At 36.2% G+C, this 18651-nt stretch overlaps 1 protein-coding gene across 1 annotated transcript in view; it reads right to left on the bottom strand.

The window, feature by feature from the left end:
- Nucleotides 1-18651, bottom strand: part of LOC307106541 (sperm-associated antigen 16 protein-like) — a gene marked incomplete at its 3' end in the record, with an annotated part of 592327 nt that overhangs the window by 323725 nt on the left and 249951 nt on the right. Inside the window, exon 4 of the mRNA XM_079783103.1 lies at nt 5309-5494. Coding sequence (XP_079639229.1) covers nt 5309-5494 — 186 coding nt within the window. The remainder of the gene's footprint in view (nt 1-5308; nt 5495-18651) is intronic.

Below are 18651 nucleotides of genomic sequence, written 5' to 3'. Positions count from 1 at the left end.
ACTCATATTCTATCGTAGAGCATGTACTGACATAACTACACAACTGAAAGGACGGCTGAAAAGTACCATTTAAATAGGCAGCCAAGTGCCCCACTAACATGGAAGAAGGAGATTCTGGCAAACAGCTAACGGTATCCGCCATAGTTTGGCCTTTTGCTCACCAAATATCTGTGCCATCCTTCCTTCCACTTGCAGGGTAGTCACTGCCTCCTCCGTCCCCACAAAAGGAGACAACACAAGTCCCACTTGTTTGCTGCATGGAGTTCACAGCCCTTGATCTCTGTATGACACACAATTTGCTCCAATGGGGTCAGAGGTGTCACTTGTGTTCTGGTGACCAAGAAAATAAAACCCAGATTTTCTGCCTCCTCCACCACCAGCAGCACAATGCAAAACCGTGAAGCAAAGACAGAATAACTGCAATACAAACTCCAGTACAGAAAGTAGAAAAAATGGAAAACACATGAGATAGAACTCTGGGCAGGATCACGAGGAACTTGGCCAGGGCACTGAAAACATTCTTTGATTGGATCATGCCTCTCTCCCTACGAGGAGATCCTTTGTCCACTGTTCTCTGTGGCCTCTAGGTTTATTCCACAGCCAAGGTTTTTCCTTGGCCATTATCTCTATGGCCACATCTGATGTGGGTGCTGTGGTTTGTGCGTCCACTGAGGATTGTAAAACACTATGAGTCCACTTCCTCTGGACGTGAGTTCAGGCCCTGAGGATGGTTTTACAGTTTGAAGAGTCATGGGGATATTAGGCATGGATTCATGGTTTCTTTGTCAATATACTTCTCTCAAAAACTTAGTAGGCTTCCGATATATTTGCTTACAGTCAATGCAATGCAGCAGTAATCACAAATTACTGTTCTAAACAAAGTTTCTAAACCTGCTTCATTTTTCTCTCTCAACTTAATCTCGAGGAAATGATACATTTGGATATAAGGGCAACAGATTTGTCTTCCACTGTTGGAGGTCCAGAAGCTGTTGAATTTTACAAAACTATTTTTCCTTCCATCTTTACTATACAACCAACTCAGTTCTTCTCTGTGTAGTATCTTGTTGAAAGCAGTGCGGGCAGCTACACTCAGTAACTTTGGCTCAGTCCCTTCCTTGCAAGCAAAGCAGGCACATGGTCTGCCTTCCAAATTTCATTGTTATGGTGTAGAATAGCTACTCAGCTAAATATCCAGCTACCTTGGAAGAAAAGCCAGAAATAAACCAGAACACCCTACCTGATATTATAAATTGCAGATACAATGCATATTCTCTGCTTCAAAATAGCTATATTTTAAAATTACTTGTAATCTCACTGAGGGCAGTAATGGAATATTACAGTTTTCTAATGTCTGTAATATAGCCAGGCACTGGTAATTCATTTCATGAATACTTACTGATAATCTTATAATTTAAAGAATCACAAATTATTTTTATAGTCTACTGAGATATTTTCTGATTTTCCTATCCTGTTTTCATCACTTTACAGATTCATATAGAATAAGACAACAATTAAATTATAGTTTGAATGTGGGTGGGAGCAAGGAGAACATTTTATTCTATGTATGTGTTGATTTATTCTTTTTTTATCATTCATGCAACAAAACTGCCATTTGTCAAACACTCTCTACTTTAGGATACAATAATGTGTGTGTGTGTGTGTGTGTGTGTGTGTGTGTGTGTGTGTGTGTATGCAGAAATCAGTGATTACAAATTGAAACACATATAAATTTCCACTTTATATAAATGATCATTAAGAAGATCATCAAAGTGCTACTGTTAATTATTTGTAGAAATCTTGTGGAGTGCTGATCATCCAGACGAAGGATGCCACAGATATTGTTCTTATTAGAATTTAGCAAAAGTGGCTCTTGATCTGGATTTTTCACATGAATTATAATTACCAGTTATCCAACTTTCTGATAAGGAGCTAATGAGATGATCTTGGTAGATACTGCCCAATTCAGGAACAGTTGAAGGGCTAGGGCCAGGGGTTCTAAGGGTAGGGCAGAGTGTAAGAGAGAATAGTATAGTCTAAACTTGTCCTACTTTGGTGAACAGCACAGTCTATCAATATAATTTGTCTTATTAGGAACATGTGGCATCAGGATTAGAGTATATGACCCAGAACAGAACAGCTTCTACTAACAAAATCTCACCAAGGCAAATAACCACTCCCCTTAAGTCACTAAGCTGGCTCCATTCACCTATGAAATTTAAAAATCAGACACTAGTTTTAGATATATCTACACAGCATTGATTCATGCATACTCAGAAATTACAGTTTAGTGCTTTGATTTTAGCTGTGAAAGATATATCAATAGTCATTATATAAATAATCAATTTCTCCATTATTTGTTAAAATTCGTCTAGTCCCTCAGCTTCAAAATTAATACAAGGTTTTGGTCTTTGATGATGAAAGTGAGCTCTTAACATTGATGGGAATTTTGAAATGTAAAGGACTTTTGGCATCAATCAGGAGAAATGTTAATATATTATATCAATCTCTACTGAGTATCAGTTGGAAGAAAGCATTTAGATATCAGGTTCATGGAGAAAAGCTGTCAAGTCAAAGTCTTTGAAGTCATTTTAAGAAGGGCTGAGTCTATTAGGAATCCATCTTTAACCATAGTTAAAGCACAGTTGAAGAGATGTTATATTTTAGAACAGGACTCAACTTCTATTAGGCTCCTCATCTGAGCCAAAGGTGACAAATATTAAAATTAGATACTAGTATTAAATTTCGTTATACAATATGACTAAGTCCTAGAGATATATACTGTACAACATAGTGCCTATAGTTAACAGTACTGTATTGTATGTTTAAAAATTTGCTAAATTAGATAAAGAGAACAGGGATATATTTTTGGAGGTGATGGGTATATTTCTGGCATACATTAGTGATGATGATTTAATGAGTGTATACTTAACTACAAATTCATCAATTTGTCTACATTAAATATTTAGAGCTTTTTATATGTCAATCATACCTCAATAAAGTAGTTTTAAAAAATTCCAATAATCTATTATAGAAAATATTTATAAAATCTGGTCACATAATTAGAAACATAAAGTTAAGATTTGCATGATTGATTATTCAGATAACCAAATGGTACCCATTTGAAAATTAAAACATATCTCACATTGTCACTATTTTAAGTCTAAAATTAATTATTCATAGCCATGTTTCCTCATATAGCATATTCCAACATTTTTAATCTGTATCTTATAATACAGGTGGCTTATGCTATTTATCCATTAATTAATGTCCTGTACCTATCCAGGTCTAGTCAGGATACAGAATTTGCACCCATCATTTTAACAGTAAGGAGTTAATACATGGGATTGTTAACTACCAGTATATAAAGTTGTTAACTAGGTAACTAAAGAGAGAAAAAGAAAACATTAATGTATCCTGGAAAAAGCAACTGCAGAAAGGACCTACTATCTGTAGGACTGAGTGAACCAAGGGTATAGGGTAGAATTACTGAAACTTAGAATCTTGGAAAGGGCTGCCTGCAGAGCTAAAACTCAGCCCTCTGTGTGGGGCACCCACTTTTCTGCTGATGTTGGTGTTCCACAACTCAGAGGAGGAGCCATGCCGAGCTGGAAACACAGACCTCTGGAAAGAGGGCACCTAGTTGCTGAGGCTAATGCCTTTGATGATGGCATGATGCACCTGCTGGTGCAGGCGTTGGGAAAACTTCCAACTGGATTCAGCTGCTATGATGAGAAGGACCTGCTGTTGCTGAGGTGAAGTGCTGCTCGACTGATGCTCCTGGAGACTCTAAGTCCAGAAGGAGCCCACAGAAAGGAGACAGGAAGAAGCAAGACCCTCTTCCTCCTCCGGCCTTGCTGTCTTCTACAAGTATCGCTAAAGCCTAACCGAAAGTCAGCTGGGCAAAGCAGAAATGTGGTTTGCAAATTTCCAGTTCTCAGCACCAAAACCGATACAGAAGGGTGATTTTGGTGCTGAGAAAGAATAGCATAATATCTGGCACATGGCATCAGGAGGTAATCAATTTACCCACAGAAAAGAACACACACTTTCAATGAAACCTCTCAGAAATCTGCTGACCTTTTGCAAGTAACCTTACCTGCCCTTCTTCTAAATATGTTACCCATGACTCAAGGAAGAATGGAGAAAGTTTGTTCAAGGTTTTACAAATGACCTCAAAGTAAGAGTGTCCACCTTTGAATTAGTCAATTTTTCTCTTCAAAATAAACCACCATGGCTCTCAGTGACAACTGTTTACCTAAATCTTCAGGAGTCCTTATGACTTATATTAAGAATCTGGACATTGTTCAATAATTAAAGTGATCAGAAACTTGACTGATGATTTATAATTCTTTAGTTAACTGAGGCCATAATGATATTTGAGAGCAGCTCTTTATATCCTATTTGTATAGCTAACAGAAAGTAATAATCATCCAAATATATATGAAGCACATATATTTTGACACTGTAAACATAATAGACTAGTAGCCCTGTGCACGAATCCGTGCACCAGTAGCTCGCTGCTGCCCTCCAGTAGCTCTCTGCCTGCTGCCCCACCCTTCTGTACCTTCCCCCGGCCCCCTCCCCCTGTCCCCCTTCATAGCTTGCTGCCCTGCTCCCTCCTGTAGCTCTCCACCACCCGCTTGTAGCTTGCTGAACCATCCTGCTAACCTGTGATCCAGTCGATATACAGTTGGTCATTACACTTCATGGCATAATGACCATTTGCATATTACATCTTTATTATATAGGATATGTCTGTCTTGAATTAAAAGCAAAATGAAAAGCTTCTATATTCATATGACATTATATAGGACTTTGCATACAATTAATTGTGTTCTTATAATTTGTGAATTGCCAGAAGCATTTAATTTGGGAAAATAGTATATTAATATTAAGCTAAAACAAGTAATTATTTCTGTCATATTTATGTCGATTAAATCATTAGTTTGATAATACAGAGAAAATAATCCTGTGAAAAGGGAGAACTAACAACTTGTTTAAAATGAGTATTTGTTTCTATCTTGCTTAAAATAAGCAGCTTTCCAATGAAGCAATTCTAATGTAATACACAGGCTTGATCTTGATACCTATATTTGGAAAGGACTCATTATATCAACAAGACTAATGGAGTTAGAAATAGATTTCATAAAACTTTTAAGTAGCTCTCTACAATTTTATGAACTACCAGGTTTTTTTTTTTAAAAAAAAATGCTTCCCAGTGGTAGTATTGAGGGAAAACACACACACATACAACATTACCGATGTATATTTATCAACATAGGTGAATAATGTTTAAAGTACTTCTTACCTATTAACATCCCAGATTTTGCTGGTAGTATCCAGTGAAGATGAAGCCACAAAGTCACCACAGGAATGCCACGTGCAGGACCATACTGCATGTTTATGGCCTTCAAAGGTCAAAGTGCAATTGCCTCCAGTCATATCCCATAATTTAACTGTAGTGTCACCACTTGATGTAGCCAACATGTTGCCACTATTTGCAAAAAAGAAAAAAAGTAATTTGTCAAAAAATCTATTTACAAGTAATTTATTTTTTATGAATGTTTGTATTCTGTAACTTGTGTGTGTATATATTTTAATTTTACTTATAATGGCATGTCTAAATGCCTAAGTCTTATTATCTTAAGTCTACACAATTAGATGCTTACTTACATTGTTTAGTAATTCAAGTTGATAAAACTGGTGTCACACACTTTCTAGATTAATTCTTCTATATGCTTCTAAATTAATTCAGTAAATCAATATTTTTTTTAGTATGCATTAGGTTCAGGGCTATGTGTTAGGCTCTGTGGATGAGGTAGCCTCAGAATGATGAAAGTGTAGACACAGGTTAAGGACAATTTCAGAAACAATATACAAACCAGTAGGTCAGCATTTCTTATGCTTGCATTAATTAAATACTCCAGGAGTAGAGTTTGGATAATGAAATAAGAAGTGAATCAGGAATGAGGGGGCATTTGAGCTAGATCTTGAGAGATGAAAGATTTAAAGTGCTGGGTAGTTAAGGATGAGTCTTTGAATTTTCCATTTAGATCATTAGTAGATGTAAAAATAAAAAATAAATAAAAAGCTGTGACTTTTTTTTAAATATGTTTTTTTATTGACAGTATTACAGATGTCTCCCATTTCCCCACACTTCACCCCCCTCCACCCAACCCCTACTCCACCAAGTCTTTACCACCCCAAAGCTGTGACTTTCAAATGGTGAACACAATCTAGTTTAAGAAATGAGTGGGTGTCAATAACATAAGCAGAACAATTTAGTTTTTTGTTTTGTTTTGTTTTGTTTTGGTGAAATATCATTGCAAGAAGATTTCTATTCCATCATCATCTTCACATTGCCCTGTATTGCATTATATTTCTATATATTCTCTCTTTTGTTTTCATTGTTGTTATTATCACTACTCTACTTGCTTTATAAATATATCATTTGACCCAGCATTAACCTTTTTCTACATGTATAAGTTTATTTTTATAGTTTATATTTAAAACCAGAATAATTTTGACAGTGAAAGTGTTTAACTACATGAGAACAACAGCAGTAAACTAACATAGTCTTAGTCAAACTAGGACAGATGGTTGTCATATATCAAATGTTGTGCATTTGCCATCGGTGACCTGAGGTCATCTTTTAGTGGGTATAGTAGAAATAATACTGCTTAAGGAATTTCTTAAGCTGAAAGGAAATTCAAAGGCCATCAATTTCAATTTATTATTATGTAAAAAATTTATTTTTAAGGCTCAGAGACATGAAGTTACTTGCTCAAGAAAATAACTGGTTAGTATCTGAGCTAAAATAGACACACAGTGATTTTTTTCTTTCTTTTTTATTTAAATTCTTTATTGTTTAATGTATTACATAAGTCTCCTTTTCCCCCCAATGACTTCTCCCTGGCTGCCCCCAACCCCTAGCACATGCCCTCATCGCCCCCCCACCCTTATCTGTGTCCATTGGTTATGCTCATATGCATGCATACAAGTCCTTTGTTTGATCTCTTACCCCCTCACCCTTATGTTCTCTTAATATCTCTCTCAATGAATATAATAAAATGCTTATTTTTCTCCTTCCTTGTGTTTTTTTTTTATTGTTAATCCTCACTCGAGGATATTTTTCCATTAATTGTTTAGAGAGAGTGGAAGAGAGAAGGAAAAACAGAGAGAAACATCAATATGAGAGAAACACATTGATTGGTTGCCTCCTGCATGCACCCTGATCAAGGCCTGGACTTGGAAGAGCCTGCAACCATGGTATGTGCCCCTAACCAGAATCAAACCCAGGACCCTTTGGTCCATAGGCCGAGGCTCTATCCACTGAGCAAAACCGTCTACGGCTCTTTCCTTGTGTTTTTAATGGAGAATTTTGTTTCCTCTCCGTTTCTACAGTATCAAGCATTATGATTGACCAATAGAAGTGCTAAGCAAATGTTTCCAGAATAAATACTTGAGTGAATATATCAATGAAGTTATGCTAACAGTGAAGAAGAAAATATGCCCGCTATGGCTAAGAGACAAAATGGCAACATCAAGACAAGTGTTTTGCTTGCTTACTTTTTTGGGGGAAAGGGAGGGAGGGGTTATTTTTGTGCTGAATTTAATTTTTATTTGTAGAAGAGAAACAACCATTGGAGAGGGAGAGCTCAATAAAGCTGTTGCAGGAAAAGTTGAATTATAGTGAAGAAGTTCTCATTAAAGCTATAAAAGGATATCTATTTTATTTTTCAAATTAGCAGAGTTGAAAAAAATGTTATATTGCAGGCAGTCCTTTACTAATAGAAATTAAAACCTGCCTTTTGCTTTATAACCGTTTTTTATTTGTACATAGAGGGTGAGGCAAAAGTAGGTTTACAGTTGTTTGTATGAAAAAATAATGCAATCATTAATGAATAATAATACAAAATCAAGGTGTCCAACAAGGACAATTTGGTTCATAGTAAGGGTTATCTTCCTAGCTTGCAGGTATCTGTATTCTTTCTTATCCTCATGTGGCAGAAAGGAAGCTGTGGTGTCTCTTCTTGTTTTTATGCAGGTATGAATCTCATCATGGAGCTCCATCCTGATGACCTCACCTACATGTAATTATCTCTCAACGATTCCACCTCCTTATGCCATCACATCAGGGGTTTATGGCTTCAGAATATGCATTTAGGAAGGATATAGACATTCAGGTCATAACAGTACATAAGTTAAGAAATAGGGATGATTAAATAAAAAAATACATTTTCCTAATCAAAATATCAAAATAGAATGCCATAAAAGGCTAGATGCAACATTCAGAGAATTAGAGGTTGATAATTTGTGGAAAATAGAAAATTTAAGAAAAGGGCACATGTAAAATTTTTCACCAAATAACTAGTAACTACACATTTTTCTCAAGTATATGTGGAACATTTATAAAAACAGACAATATAAGCCATAAAGCAAATCTTAAAAAATTTAACATAATTGTTATAGAAATTATATTTTCTCATCATGATTCAATTGGTATAAATAACATGATTATATATTTTAAAAATCTATACATGCATTAATTTTAAAACACAGTTTCAAAAACAGCACATTTTACTTCTAGGAACTCCTCCAATTTAAGATTATTTTTAAAAATATTATCTTTTCATCTCTAGTTCAGTTTTATTTTTTTCTATTTTTATTTTGTAATATGTTTTTATTGAGTTCAGAGAGGAATGGAGAGAGTGAGAGAGATAGAAACATCAATGGTGAGAGGGAATCATTGTCAGCTGCCTCTTGCACACTCCCTACTGGGGATCGAGCCCACAGCCTGGGCATATGCCCTGACTGGAATCGAACCAGGACCCTTCATTACCCAGGCCAACACTCTATCCATGGAGCCAAACTGGCCAGGGCTCTAGTTCAGTTTTAATATGGAGTTGATTATATCCATCCTATCTAATAATAGACAAATATGCAAATTGACCATACCTCTGACACACCCACAAGCCACGCCCACCATCCAATCAGAGTGAGTGTGCAAATTAACCCAAACCAAGATGGCTACAGCCACAGAGAGCAAGGTTTCCTAGGTAACAGAGGAAGCCAAGCTTTCCGCCAGCCGTTTCAGGCCTAAGCCTCCACTCAAGCTACAAAGTTTCAATTATAGAAGGTAAACAAATTCAAACAAATGGCGGCAGAATGGAGCTTGAGAGAGCAGGCCAGGGTTGCCGGCGGCAACAGGGGAAGCAAAGCTTTTCGCACAGCTTGGCCGGGCCCACCCGCTTAAGGCAACAAAGTTTCAATTATTACCCCAACACAAATGGCTGCCGACCTCGGAGGGAGCCCCAGGCTTGGCTCCACTCCAGGCTACAAAGTTTCAATTGTAGAAGGAAAATAAATTCCAGATACCAGGGCCTCCGCTTGGGTTGCCAGGGGGCGTGGCCGGCCTGCAAACCACCACAGGCCCCTCGCTCAGGCCGCCCCACGCCCCAAGGGAACCCCCACCTGATCTGGGACACCCTTCAGGGCAAACCAGCTGGCCCCCACCCCTGTACCAGGCCTCTATCCTATCTAATAAAAGAGTACTATGCAGATTGATCATCACTGCAACACACAATATAGCTGCCCCCATGTGGTCAAAGATCCTGCACCCATGTGGACACAAGATGGCCACCACAAGATGGCCAGCAGGAGAGGGCAGTTGGGAGGCACCCGGCCTGCAAGGGAGGGCAGTTGGAGGTGATCAACCCTGCAGGAGAGGGCAGTTAGGGGTGACCAGGCCGGCAGAGGAGGGAAGTTGGGGGCAAACAGGCTGGCAGCGGAGTGGTTAGGGGGTGATCAGGCTGGCAGGCAGAAGCAGTTAGGGGCAATCAGGAAGGCAGGCAGGCAAGCAGTTGGGAGCCAGCAGTCCTGGATTGTGAGAGGGATGTCCGACTGCCCGTTTAGGCCCGATCCGGTGGGATCGGGCCTAAACGGGTAGTCAGACATCCCTTGAGGGGTCCCAGATTGGAGAGGGTACAGGTTGGGCTGAGGGACAACCCTCCTCCGTGCACGAATTTCGTGCACCGGGCCTCTAGTATTTTCATAAATAGTGGAATAGAACCATTACTCCCCTTAGATTGTAGTCTCATCTCCCTGTGCCTATTTACTCAATAGGAATATTTGAATTTATAAAGAACTATCAATCACAATGTTCTCACTGAATTTCACCAGTAGTTTCCTAACTGTTTCTGCCCTGGTCATTCCACAATCTTTTTTTTTTTTTTCTTCAAACACAGAACTCTAAAGGATCCTGTTCATGCTGCTCCTCTGCTCAAAACCCTCCAATGGTTTCCCATCTCCCAGAGTAAAAGCTAAAATCCTTATGACAAAATAAGGCCCTATGTGATCTTCCCTACCACCTATCTCATTACCATTCTCTCCACACCACACCACCCCAGCCTCTCTACTCCAGCTTCTGCAGCATTTGCACTTGCTGTTCTTTCTTTCAGGAATGTTCTTTACCAGAAAAGCAATGGCGTGTTCTCTTCCTTTCTTTGGGACTTTACGGAAAGACACATCAGGTTGGTCTACCTAAAATGCATTTTCTATGATAGGCTTGTACTTAATTTTGAACCTAATTATTTTGAGATCTATGCTTTGTATAATCACAATTATTCTCAGATTTTGGTAAGTAATTCTAAAGTCTACTAGTAAGTCTTAGCATAGCACTTGTCTTTTTCACTTAGCTAAAAAATCTGTCCAAGTTTCAATTGCAAAGTGTAGGACATGCCATTCTTGCAGAAGAAAGCCTCCCAAACTGTGCTGCTGCTTCTCTACCTTCTTCCAATCCCTGATCTGACTCAGAAAAAAATCTTGAATTATAGGATTTTTCAGTGTACACTATTCTGCCTTTCAGGCATACATGGTAACCAAAATATACAAGTGTGATGCAAAGTTCAAGTCTTATGAGTATTAATTTGACAAAATATTCAAGGTCAATGGAGGCAGGATACATATTTCATCTCTTGTAGCCAATGACTAAATATAGAATGGATTACTTTCAGAGCAGCAGCTTCTTAGAAACTAAGAGTTATTGTACAAAGCTTAAATAAGACAAAAAAAAAAAAAAAACCCAAAAAAACAACCCAACAAAAGTGTAGTGAAGAGGACTACTTTATACAGACTTGTGAAAGTTCTAAGTGAAGTTGGAACACTATTAGTAAAAAAAAAAATAAATAAAAAAGTACCATTCTAGTTATATAGATAATGGGATAGGGTATGTATGTGTGGGGGACCCAGGGTATGTTAAAAATCTCTGTATAACTACCTCAATATTGTAAACTTAAATATCCATACACCTATCTCAATATTGAAAATTTAAATCTCTGTACACCTATCTCAATATTATAAACTTAAACTGCTACAAAAGAATAAAGCACTGGGAAATTAGAAGAAATATGAATATTAACCAACTATAGGTGAAAAGAATGACTTTCTGAGCTACATGTTCACAGATTTTAAAAACAACAAAACTCTCCATCCTCCCCCAAAATATTAACACTACAAACTCCAAAGTTCAATATGCTAAAAATTAAACAAAGGGAAAAATAGACAAGTAAAACAAAATATTACTAAAACTTCATAAAAAGAAACATTTGGATTATAAATGGTTAATTCAAATTGAAAATAATTCCACATGAAAAATGATTATACAGGTTATTAACAAAGGGGAAAATGCAACTTGTCTACACACAAAATAATGGTCAAGGAAATAATTAAAGAAATATAAATAAAACAATCTTTTCTGTCTGCCAAAGTAACAAATGAGTCTCATTTTAAATTATTATTCTTGATTAAATTGTTGCATATTTTGTGAAGATATTGAAAGTTGGAAAGAAAACAATGGAAATGCTTCCCATTTCATTACTATTGAGATTTCTGTTTTACAATAGACTGTTTTCTAATAACTAATTGTGCTTTTTGTAGCTTCAACATATTTACTCACTTCCTTATGCAAATAAATAATCGAGGTCATTGGGAAATATAATATGATTACTGAAAAAAGAATATCACTTATTAATACGATCTTTCACATTTAATGTGGTAGGTTTTCCATTTAAATTTACATTTCTGGTCCTGACCAGGTGCTCAGTTGGTTGGAGCATCATCCCATACACTAAAAGTTTGTGGGTTCAATTCCCATTCAGGGCACATACCTAGATTGTGGGTTTGCTCCCCAGTCGGGGTGCCTACAGGAGGCACTCCACGCATGTTCCTCTCTCACATCAATGTTTCTCTCTCTTTTTCTCTCTCCCTTTCTCTCTCTTTAAAATAATAATAATAAAAAAAACATATCCTCAGGTGAAGATAAAATAAAAATTCATATTTCTGTATTCAGGGTTTCCATGTGAATATTTAACAATGCCACTAGCTTAGAAGTCATTAGCTTAGAGATTGTCTAAAAAGTGCCCCTCTCACTAAACTTGCCAATATTTATAAGGCTTAAAACTGCTTAAGTGGCTTGAAGGATGATAATTTATGGCTGATGTTGGTCTGCTGAACTTCAACTCAAATTATACTACTTTCAGGAAGATAATTACAAAGAAAATTACTTAATGATCTCACTTCATATTACAATAATTTCATCTGCATATACTACCTATCACACTATATAACATGACTCCAGGATAAATTCCTTTTTCAAATAATAGTGTAGGGATTTTTAATGTTTTTATATTCAGACAATATGAAATACTTTACAAGCATGAAATTTTATCTTTGGGTACAAAGTCTAAATATTTCACAGATTAGAAGTTTGCCATGAACAGGTTTCTATATCATTATTTTTCTCAAACTTTCAGAATTGGGGAGTAGTTCACATAAGTAGATGTTAAATGTTCCAAAATAAGTTATGTTTTATGAGACAACATTTTTTTTTCCTCAGCACTACTTTTCCCTACCCTGAAAGATACTTAGTGGGAAAAATATCTATTTCACTGCTCAAGGAAATAACATAACCATAAATACAAGTTTTCCTTGGTAGTTTAATATAATAACTACACATCTGAAAAATACTTCTGAGATTTCCTCAGAGTGATAAAATTTGCAGAGTAAATAGTTTACATGGGAGGTTCAGTATCTTTTATAATGATATATTCTATACAGAGGTGATTTAAGTTATCACTGTATACATAAAGTTAAAATGCTTCATTTATTTTTAGAGGTAATTTTAATTTATATTTTGGATGCAAATGGTTTATCTTTGCACAGTGCAATGCCTTGACATTGTAATTAAACTGCAAAATTGTTCAAGAATTGGAAATATAGCTTGGAAAATGTATAATGAAAATACAGTTAAGGTATTGTCTTCTAGAAACCTCTTATAGTTCTTTATAAATATTTTATGGTGCTTTAATTTTAGTAAATAGTTAATGTTTAAGCAGAAATATAGTATATACAATAATAGGTCATTTATATAAATAGTATTTCAATACTATGACGTGGATTTAATTTTGTTCTGTACATTCAAGACTATATTTTCCTTTTGTAAGAGTGAGGGAAGAAAATATTTTCCTCCAAATCTGCTTTCATAATCTCAACTAGCTAGCTTCTCACCGGAATCATTAGGAATGAATTGGCTATACTCTCAGCAATTCTCTCTCTTGCCTGACTCTCAGTCATGGCCTTCCTTTAAATATAATTTATCTAATTTTTAGATATTATGGTTTATAGATATTTGAATCCATCTTAAAATGTTTGCCTGAAAGCTATTTCCCTAATATAGAATTCAGAGCAAACCTTCTCTTTGTATAATTTAGCAAAAAAGCCAATAAAAATTTATATATACATACATGCATTCATATATTCATTGTTTAATTTATATTCATTGTGACTATGTATTAAATAAGAACTATGAGTAAAAATTATAAAATACATACTATGCATAATGTAAAATAGGCATCAAATACTTATATGTCTAAACAACTATTATTTAAAAAATTCTCTTGCAGTCAGTCATCATAGAATAGCCACAGTTGAGTGAAATTTTAGAACTATTTTAAATATAATTTTCCCTATTGTGCCAATCACTTAACAGCTCTCAAAAGCATACATAAATGGCCAAATTGAGGATAGTCCTAAGTATCTGAAAGCTCTATCATGTAACTGAGGACCAAATCAATAGTATACTGGTAAATATAATTCCTAAGACAAGAGAAAATATATATCCATTAATATCACACAAATAAATACCTAATTGCAGTACTAAAATGAACATATCTGACTTGAAGACATCTAAATACATGGAGAAGAATTTGTTCAAAACAGCATTCTCAACAGGAGCTTTGACAGAAAATAAAAGTATTCTTAAATAACTGCCATGAAAAATAAAAGTCATAGGTTATCCTGAGTTTACCTAGTGGAAGATGCTGTGGACAGATGCACAAAATGGTAGGACTTGGGGAAGCACATGATGATCTTCTCAAAGAAGTTTGCATTTCCCAGAGCTTAAATGACTGGAGAATCCCCATGTTTTTACTCACGTTTCAGAGACATACACCTCAAGATAAGTCAAAGAACCTTTCTTCCAGCTTTGGTATCAATTAATCAGAAAATTTTATATAAGAAAAATGGATGCTTAAAAAGTTAAATATTAAAATTTGATAGTTAATTTAAAAGTTTAAAGATTTTAAGTTCAGGCACATGCTAACACAGATTTGTGGTGTCTACTGAAAAGGAAAATATGTAAAGTGAGAGAGAGTCTGATAGGCTACTCAACAGCTTCTCAGTGCAGCATCCCTTGGGTTAGACATTGGCAGGGAAGACATTCTGGTGGACCAAGCATAGAAAAGGCAGAAAAGGACTGTTCATTCTAAACAAATCCACAAGATATGGGCAAACATATACCATAACGGCAATTCTTAGTAAAAAACATAGCTGCTAGTTCTTTACTGGAATACTCAAATCCTTACCTTTGCTTACCAAACCTTAAGAGTCTGAAATGGAAACCAATGTATGGTTAAAATATTATTTGGTGATCATGAAATTAGACAAAAAAAATGTTAGGTTGTTTTAATATCTAATATGTGGAAGCAATCATCCTTATTATACACAGGTTCCTGACAATTCTTACTTTTGTTCCCACTATTTCCATGAAAAAGACTTTTTTTTCTGCTAACATATATTTTTTCAGACAATTTACAATAAACTTGATATAATTATTTTATTCATACTGTCTTACATTAATCGCTTTACAGAAAAACCTTTCCCAAATCTCCATCAGCACATTCAAACTAATTGATTTATTTAAGTTAAAATCCCTAAGATTTAGTCCAAATGGCTTAGTTTTAGCCCAGTTGGTGGTGTTTGTTCTTTAACAAATAATTCTGTTTATATATTAAGAGATTTCATGGAAATTCTCAAGTATAGGAGGTAACCAGTAAGAGATTTTTAAGCCTTATATATTATCTGAATATTAAAATAAATATTTATATGTGCCTTTAAATAGTCATGCTGGTCCTTCAAAGTACAGAGTTCATCAGAGGGTATCAATTCAATTTACTGTGTTAGCCATCAAAAGTGGAATATAAATAGGATACCAGCTTTCCTTTCTCTCGAGAATATCACAATATAGAGAAAAAACTAACAATATGCTAAAGTAATTATAGCCTGTCACTTGAGAATATTGGCTTCCATCTGGGGATTTCAGATTCTTAGGCCATGATGATAGTAATAGATCTCAAAAAATATACATATGTTATGAAGGGTCTTGACTACCATAAATATCATGGTTATAGAGTGGTTGCACTGGAACATAATATGATAAAATGTGTTTTGAGAATGACAACTCAGTCAGTTCTGAACAACATGGACTTGAGAGAGGCAGGCAGAAAAGTAAGGCAGTTTGAGCCATAATCCATCAATGAGATCACAAAGTCTTAAAATAGCAAGTAGAGCATTAGCATGATGACAAATATTTTTCAGTGCCACAGGCTGTTGGGAATACAGAAATAAACACTATTGTTCCCAGAGTTCTCAATACAGTCAAGAGAAAGGATATTCTTAAAAAACCATCTTTTCTGTTATGAATGCTGATAAGAAGATGGTAGGTGTAAAAGTACATCTGGGAAATTTTCCTAGTCTTGGAGAATCAGGGAAAGATGTCTTTAAAAGTGACTCTGAAAGCTCAGTGCTATAGACTGAATGTCTGTGTCTCCCCCTAACCCCCTCCACAAATTCATATGTTGAAATCATAATCCCTAAAGTGAACGGACGTATTTGAGATGAGGCCTTTGGGAGGTAACCAGCTCACGAAGGCGGAGCCCCCTTGATGAGGTTAGTGCTTTCATAAGAAGGACAGTGAAGACATTCCTCCTTCTCTGCTCTCTGCCACAAGGATACAGTGAAAAATCAGCCATCTGCAAACCACCTCACCACACACCCCGTCTATCAGTTCCATAATCTCAGACTTCCAAGCCTCTAGAACAGTAAGAAATATGCGTTTGTTGTTTGAGCTACCTAATCCAGGATAATTAGCTATAGAATAACAAAAGTGACTAAAACACTTAGCCCTAGAGACACATCAAGAGTTAATTTATATAAAAGACAAGGGAAGGGGAGAGTTTGAAGAACAATCTAAGCAGAAAGACCCTGAGGTAAAGGCTCTGAGGAGATAGATAAATATCATAACCAGTTTTCTGGAATTTTCTATGATAATCAAAAGTCTCTAATAAGCAAAATAATTGAAAAGACAGTTGAGCAGAGCAAAAATTAGCAGAATTATCTTTCTAAGCATATTTTCTTTTCTGTACAAACTATGAAGTTGTTGGAATTTATAAAGTTGTTGGAGTAAAAATAATTCATATAAATGAGTTGTCATATTTCTTTGAAGTCTGTTAACAAGTTGAGTGACACATGGCATAACATCAGAGCATGAACTCCAATGTTGAAATTATGGAAAAGCAGAAATTAGTTCTGAGGCATATGGCATTATGACAGAAATGAGGCCAGCCAATAACAAAGATCAGTTAGTAAGGGAAAGGGCTATTTAGCTTGGGAAGTGGAAGCGTGGAGGAAAAAAGTAAATATTTTAATCAAATCTAATACTTCATTATTGATTTATCTCTGCCAGACATACCTTGCAGAATGCTTATAATGCATTTGACATTGAGATATTTGGCCAAAGCTATTGGATGAGTCAAGGTAAAAGCTTGGAAAAAATAAGTTTGTAAATTTTAAGCAGTAGCCAAGAAAAGGATTCAACTGCATGACCATTGTGGGTTTTATCTTTTCCAGTTTTTTCTTGTTTGTTGCAAAGTCAATACTAGTTAGATTTTTTTGTCCTCTTATGTGATAGTCAGTTAGTTATCCTTGAAGCTTCAAATTACCACAGCTATGTTCCTAATTTCAAATGAGGGTTTTGTTAGTTCTAGATTTCAATGTCATTTACTGCCATTAAGGTTGTACCTACTTATAGTTGGAAAACTTTACACAATATCAAATCCATAAAGCTTTCTAAGGTAAACTCTCTATTGGAACAGTTTGCATTTTCTTATTTGCTTCATCAAGTTAGGACAATTGTCAAAAGTATCATGACATGTCTTAAAAGTGTCTTGTTTAATAAGTTCAATAGGCTTCAGTTCAGGCTGAGATATCACAGATTTCCAGATGTCTCAAATAATGTTCTGGTAAATATTTAATGTAACTACAGTAGGTCTTATGGAGTTTTGTGTCAATCAACAACATCACATACACAGGAAAAATGGAATTTGCAGACATCTTATATAATAAAAACATAATATGCAAATCGACTGAACAGCAAAACTACCAGTCGGTGGGGGGCAGGGCTGGCAAGTAGGTGGCGCCAGGCCAGCCAAGGTGTGTGCCAGTGGGCAGAGGGAGGGGATGGTGATGGGGGAGGGGAGGCGGCAATGACCAGCGGCAGGCTGATCCCCTGATCAGCCCGCCTGGTAGCCTCCCGCAGAGGGAGGCCAGACTGAGGCTTAGGCCCGCTCCTCTGGGAGGTAACCAGTTCATGAAGGCGGAGCCCCCTTGATGAGGTTAGTGCTTTCATTAGAAGGACAGTGAAAAGGATGGGGAGCAGGCCTAAGCCCTCAGTAGGACATCCCCTGAGGGCTCCTGGACTGTGAGAGGGCACAGGCTGAGCTGAAGGACTCCCCCGAAAGGGCATAGATTTTCATGCATTGGGCCTCTAATAATAAAAAAAAAAATTAGAATAACTCCTAATGAATACACATCAGATCATTTTCCTTTAGGGCTAAAAATGATGAAAAGGAAAGAAATGTAGGCTATAGGCCTTGGTTCTTGTACATTTGGTCTTTAGTATTCAAATCCAGAAAGTGTTGTTAGCACTTGAAGGACCTCATTTCTCAGAGCCCAGACTTTTTGTTTTAAATCTAAGACCCATAAAAATATAATAAAAAGTTTCAGTGTTAAATCAGTGTGAGAACAAGAACTAGAGTCAACTTTTAATTCACAGCAACCACTTTTCAGAAACCTCTCACTATGTTCATCAAAGATTTCTAGTTGTCAAGTGAAATAGACAAACTCGTTCCATATTTTTTTCACTTCTTGGTGGTGTTAACCTTGTCATTTAGCCTCCTTTACGCATCTCTCCTCTCCTGGCTTCCTCATATCCATTCTGTCTCAGCTCAGCTCCTGCTCAGTGGCACCTCCTTCGCA

Source organism: Cnephaeus nilssonii (assembly GCF_951640355.1).
Source record: "Cnephaeus nilssonii genome assembly, chromosome: 10".
Classification (NCBI taxonomy): domain Eukaryota; kingdom Metazoa; phylum Chordata; class Mammalia; order Chiroptera; family Vespertilionidae; genus Cnephaeus; species Cnephaeus nilssonii.
The sequence above is the reverse complement of the archived record's forward strand: the minus strand, read 5'-3'. Positions and strand labels throughout refer to the sequence as shown.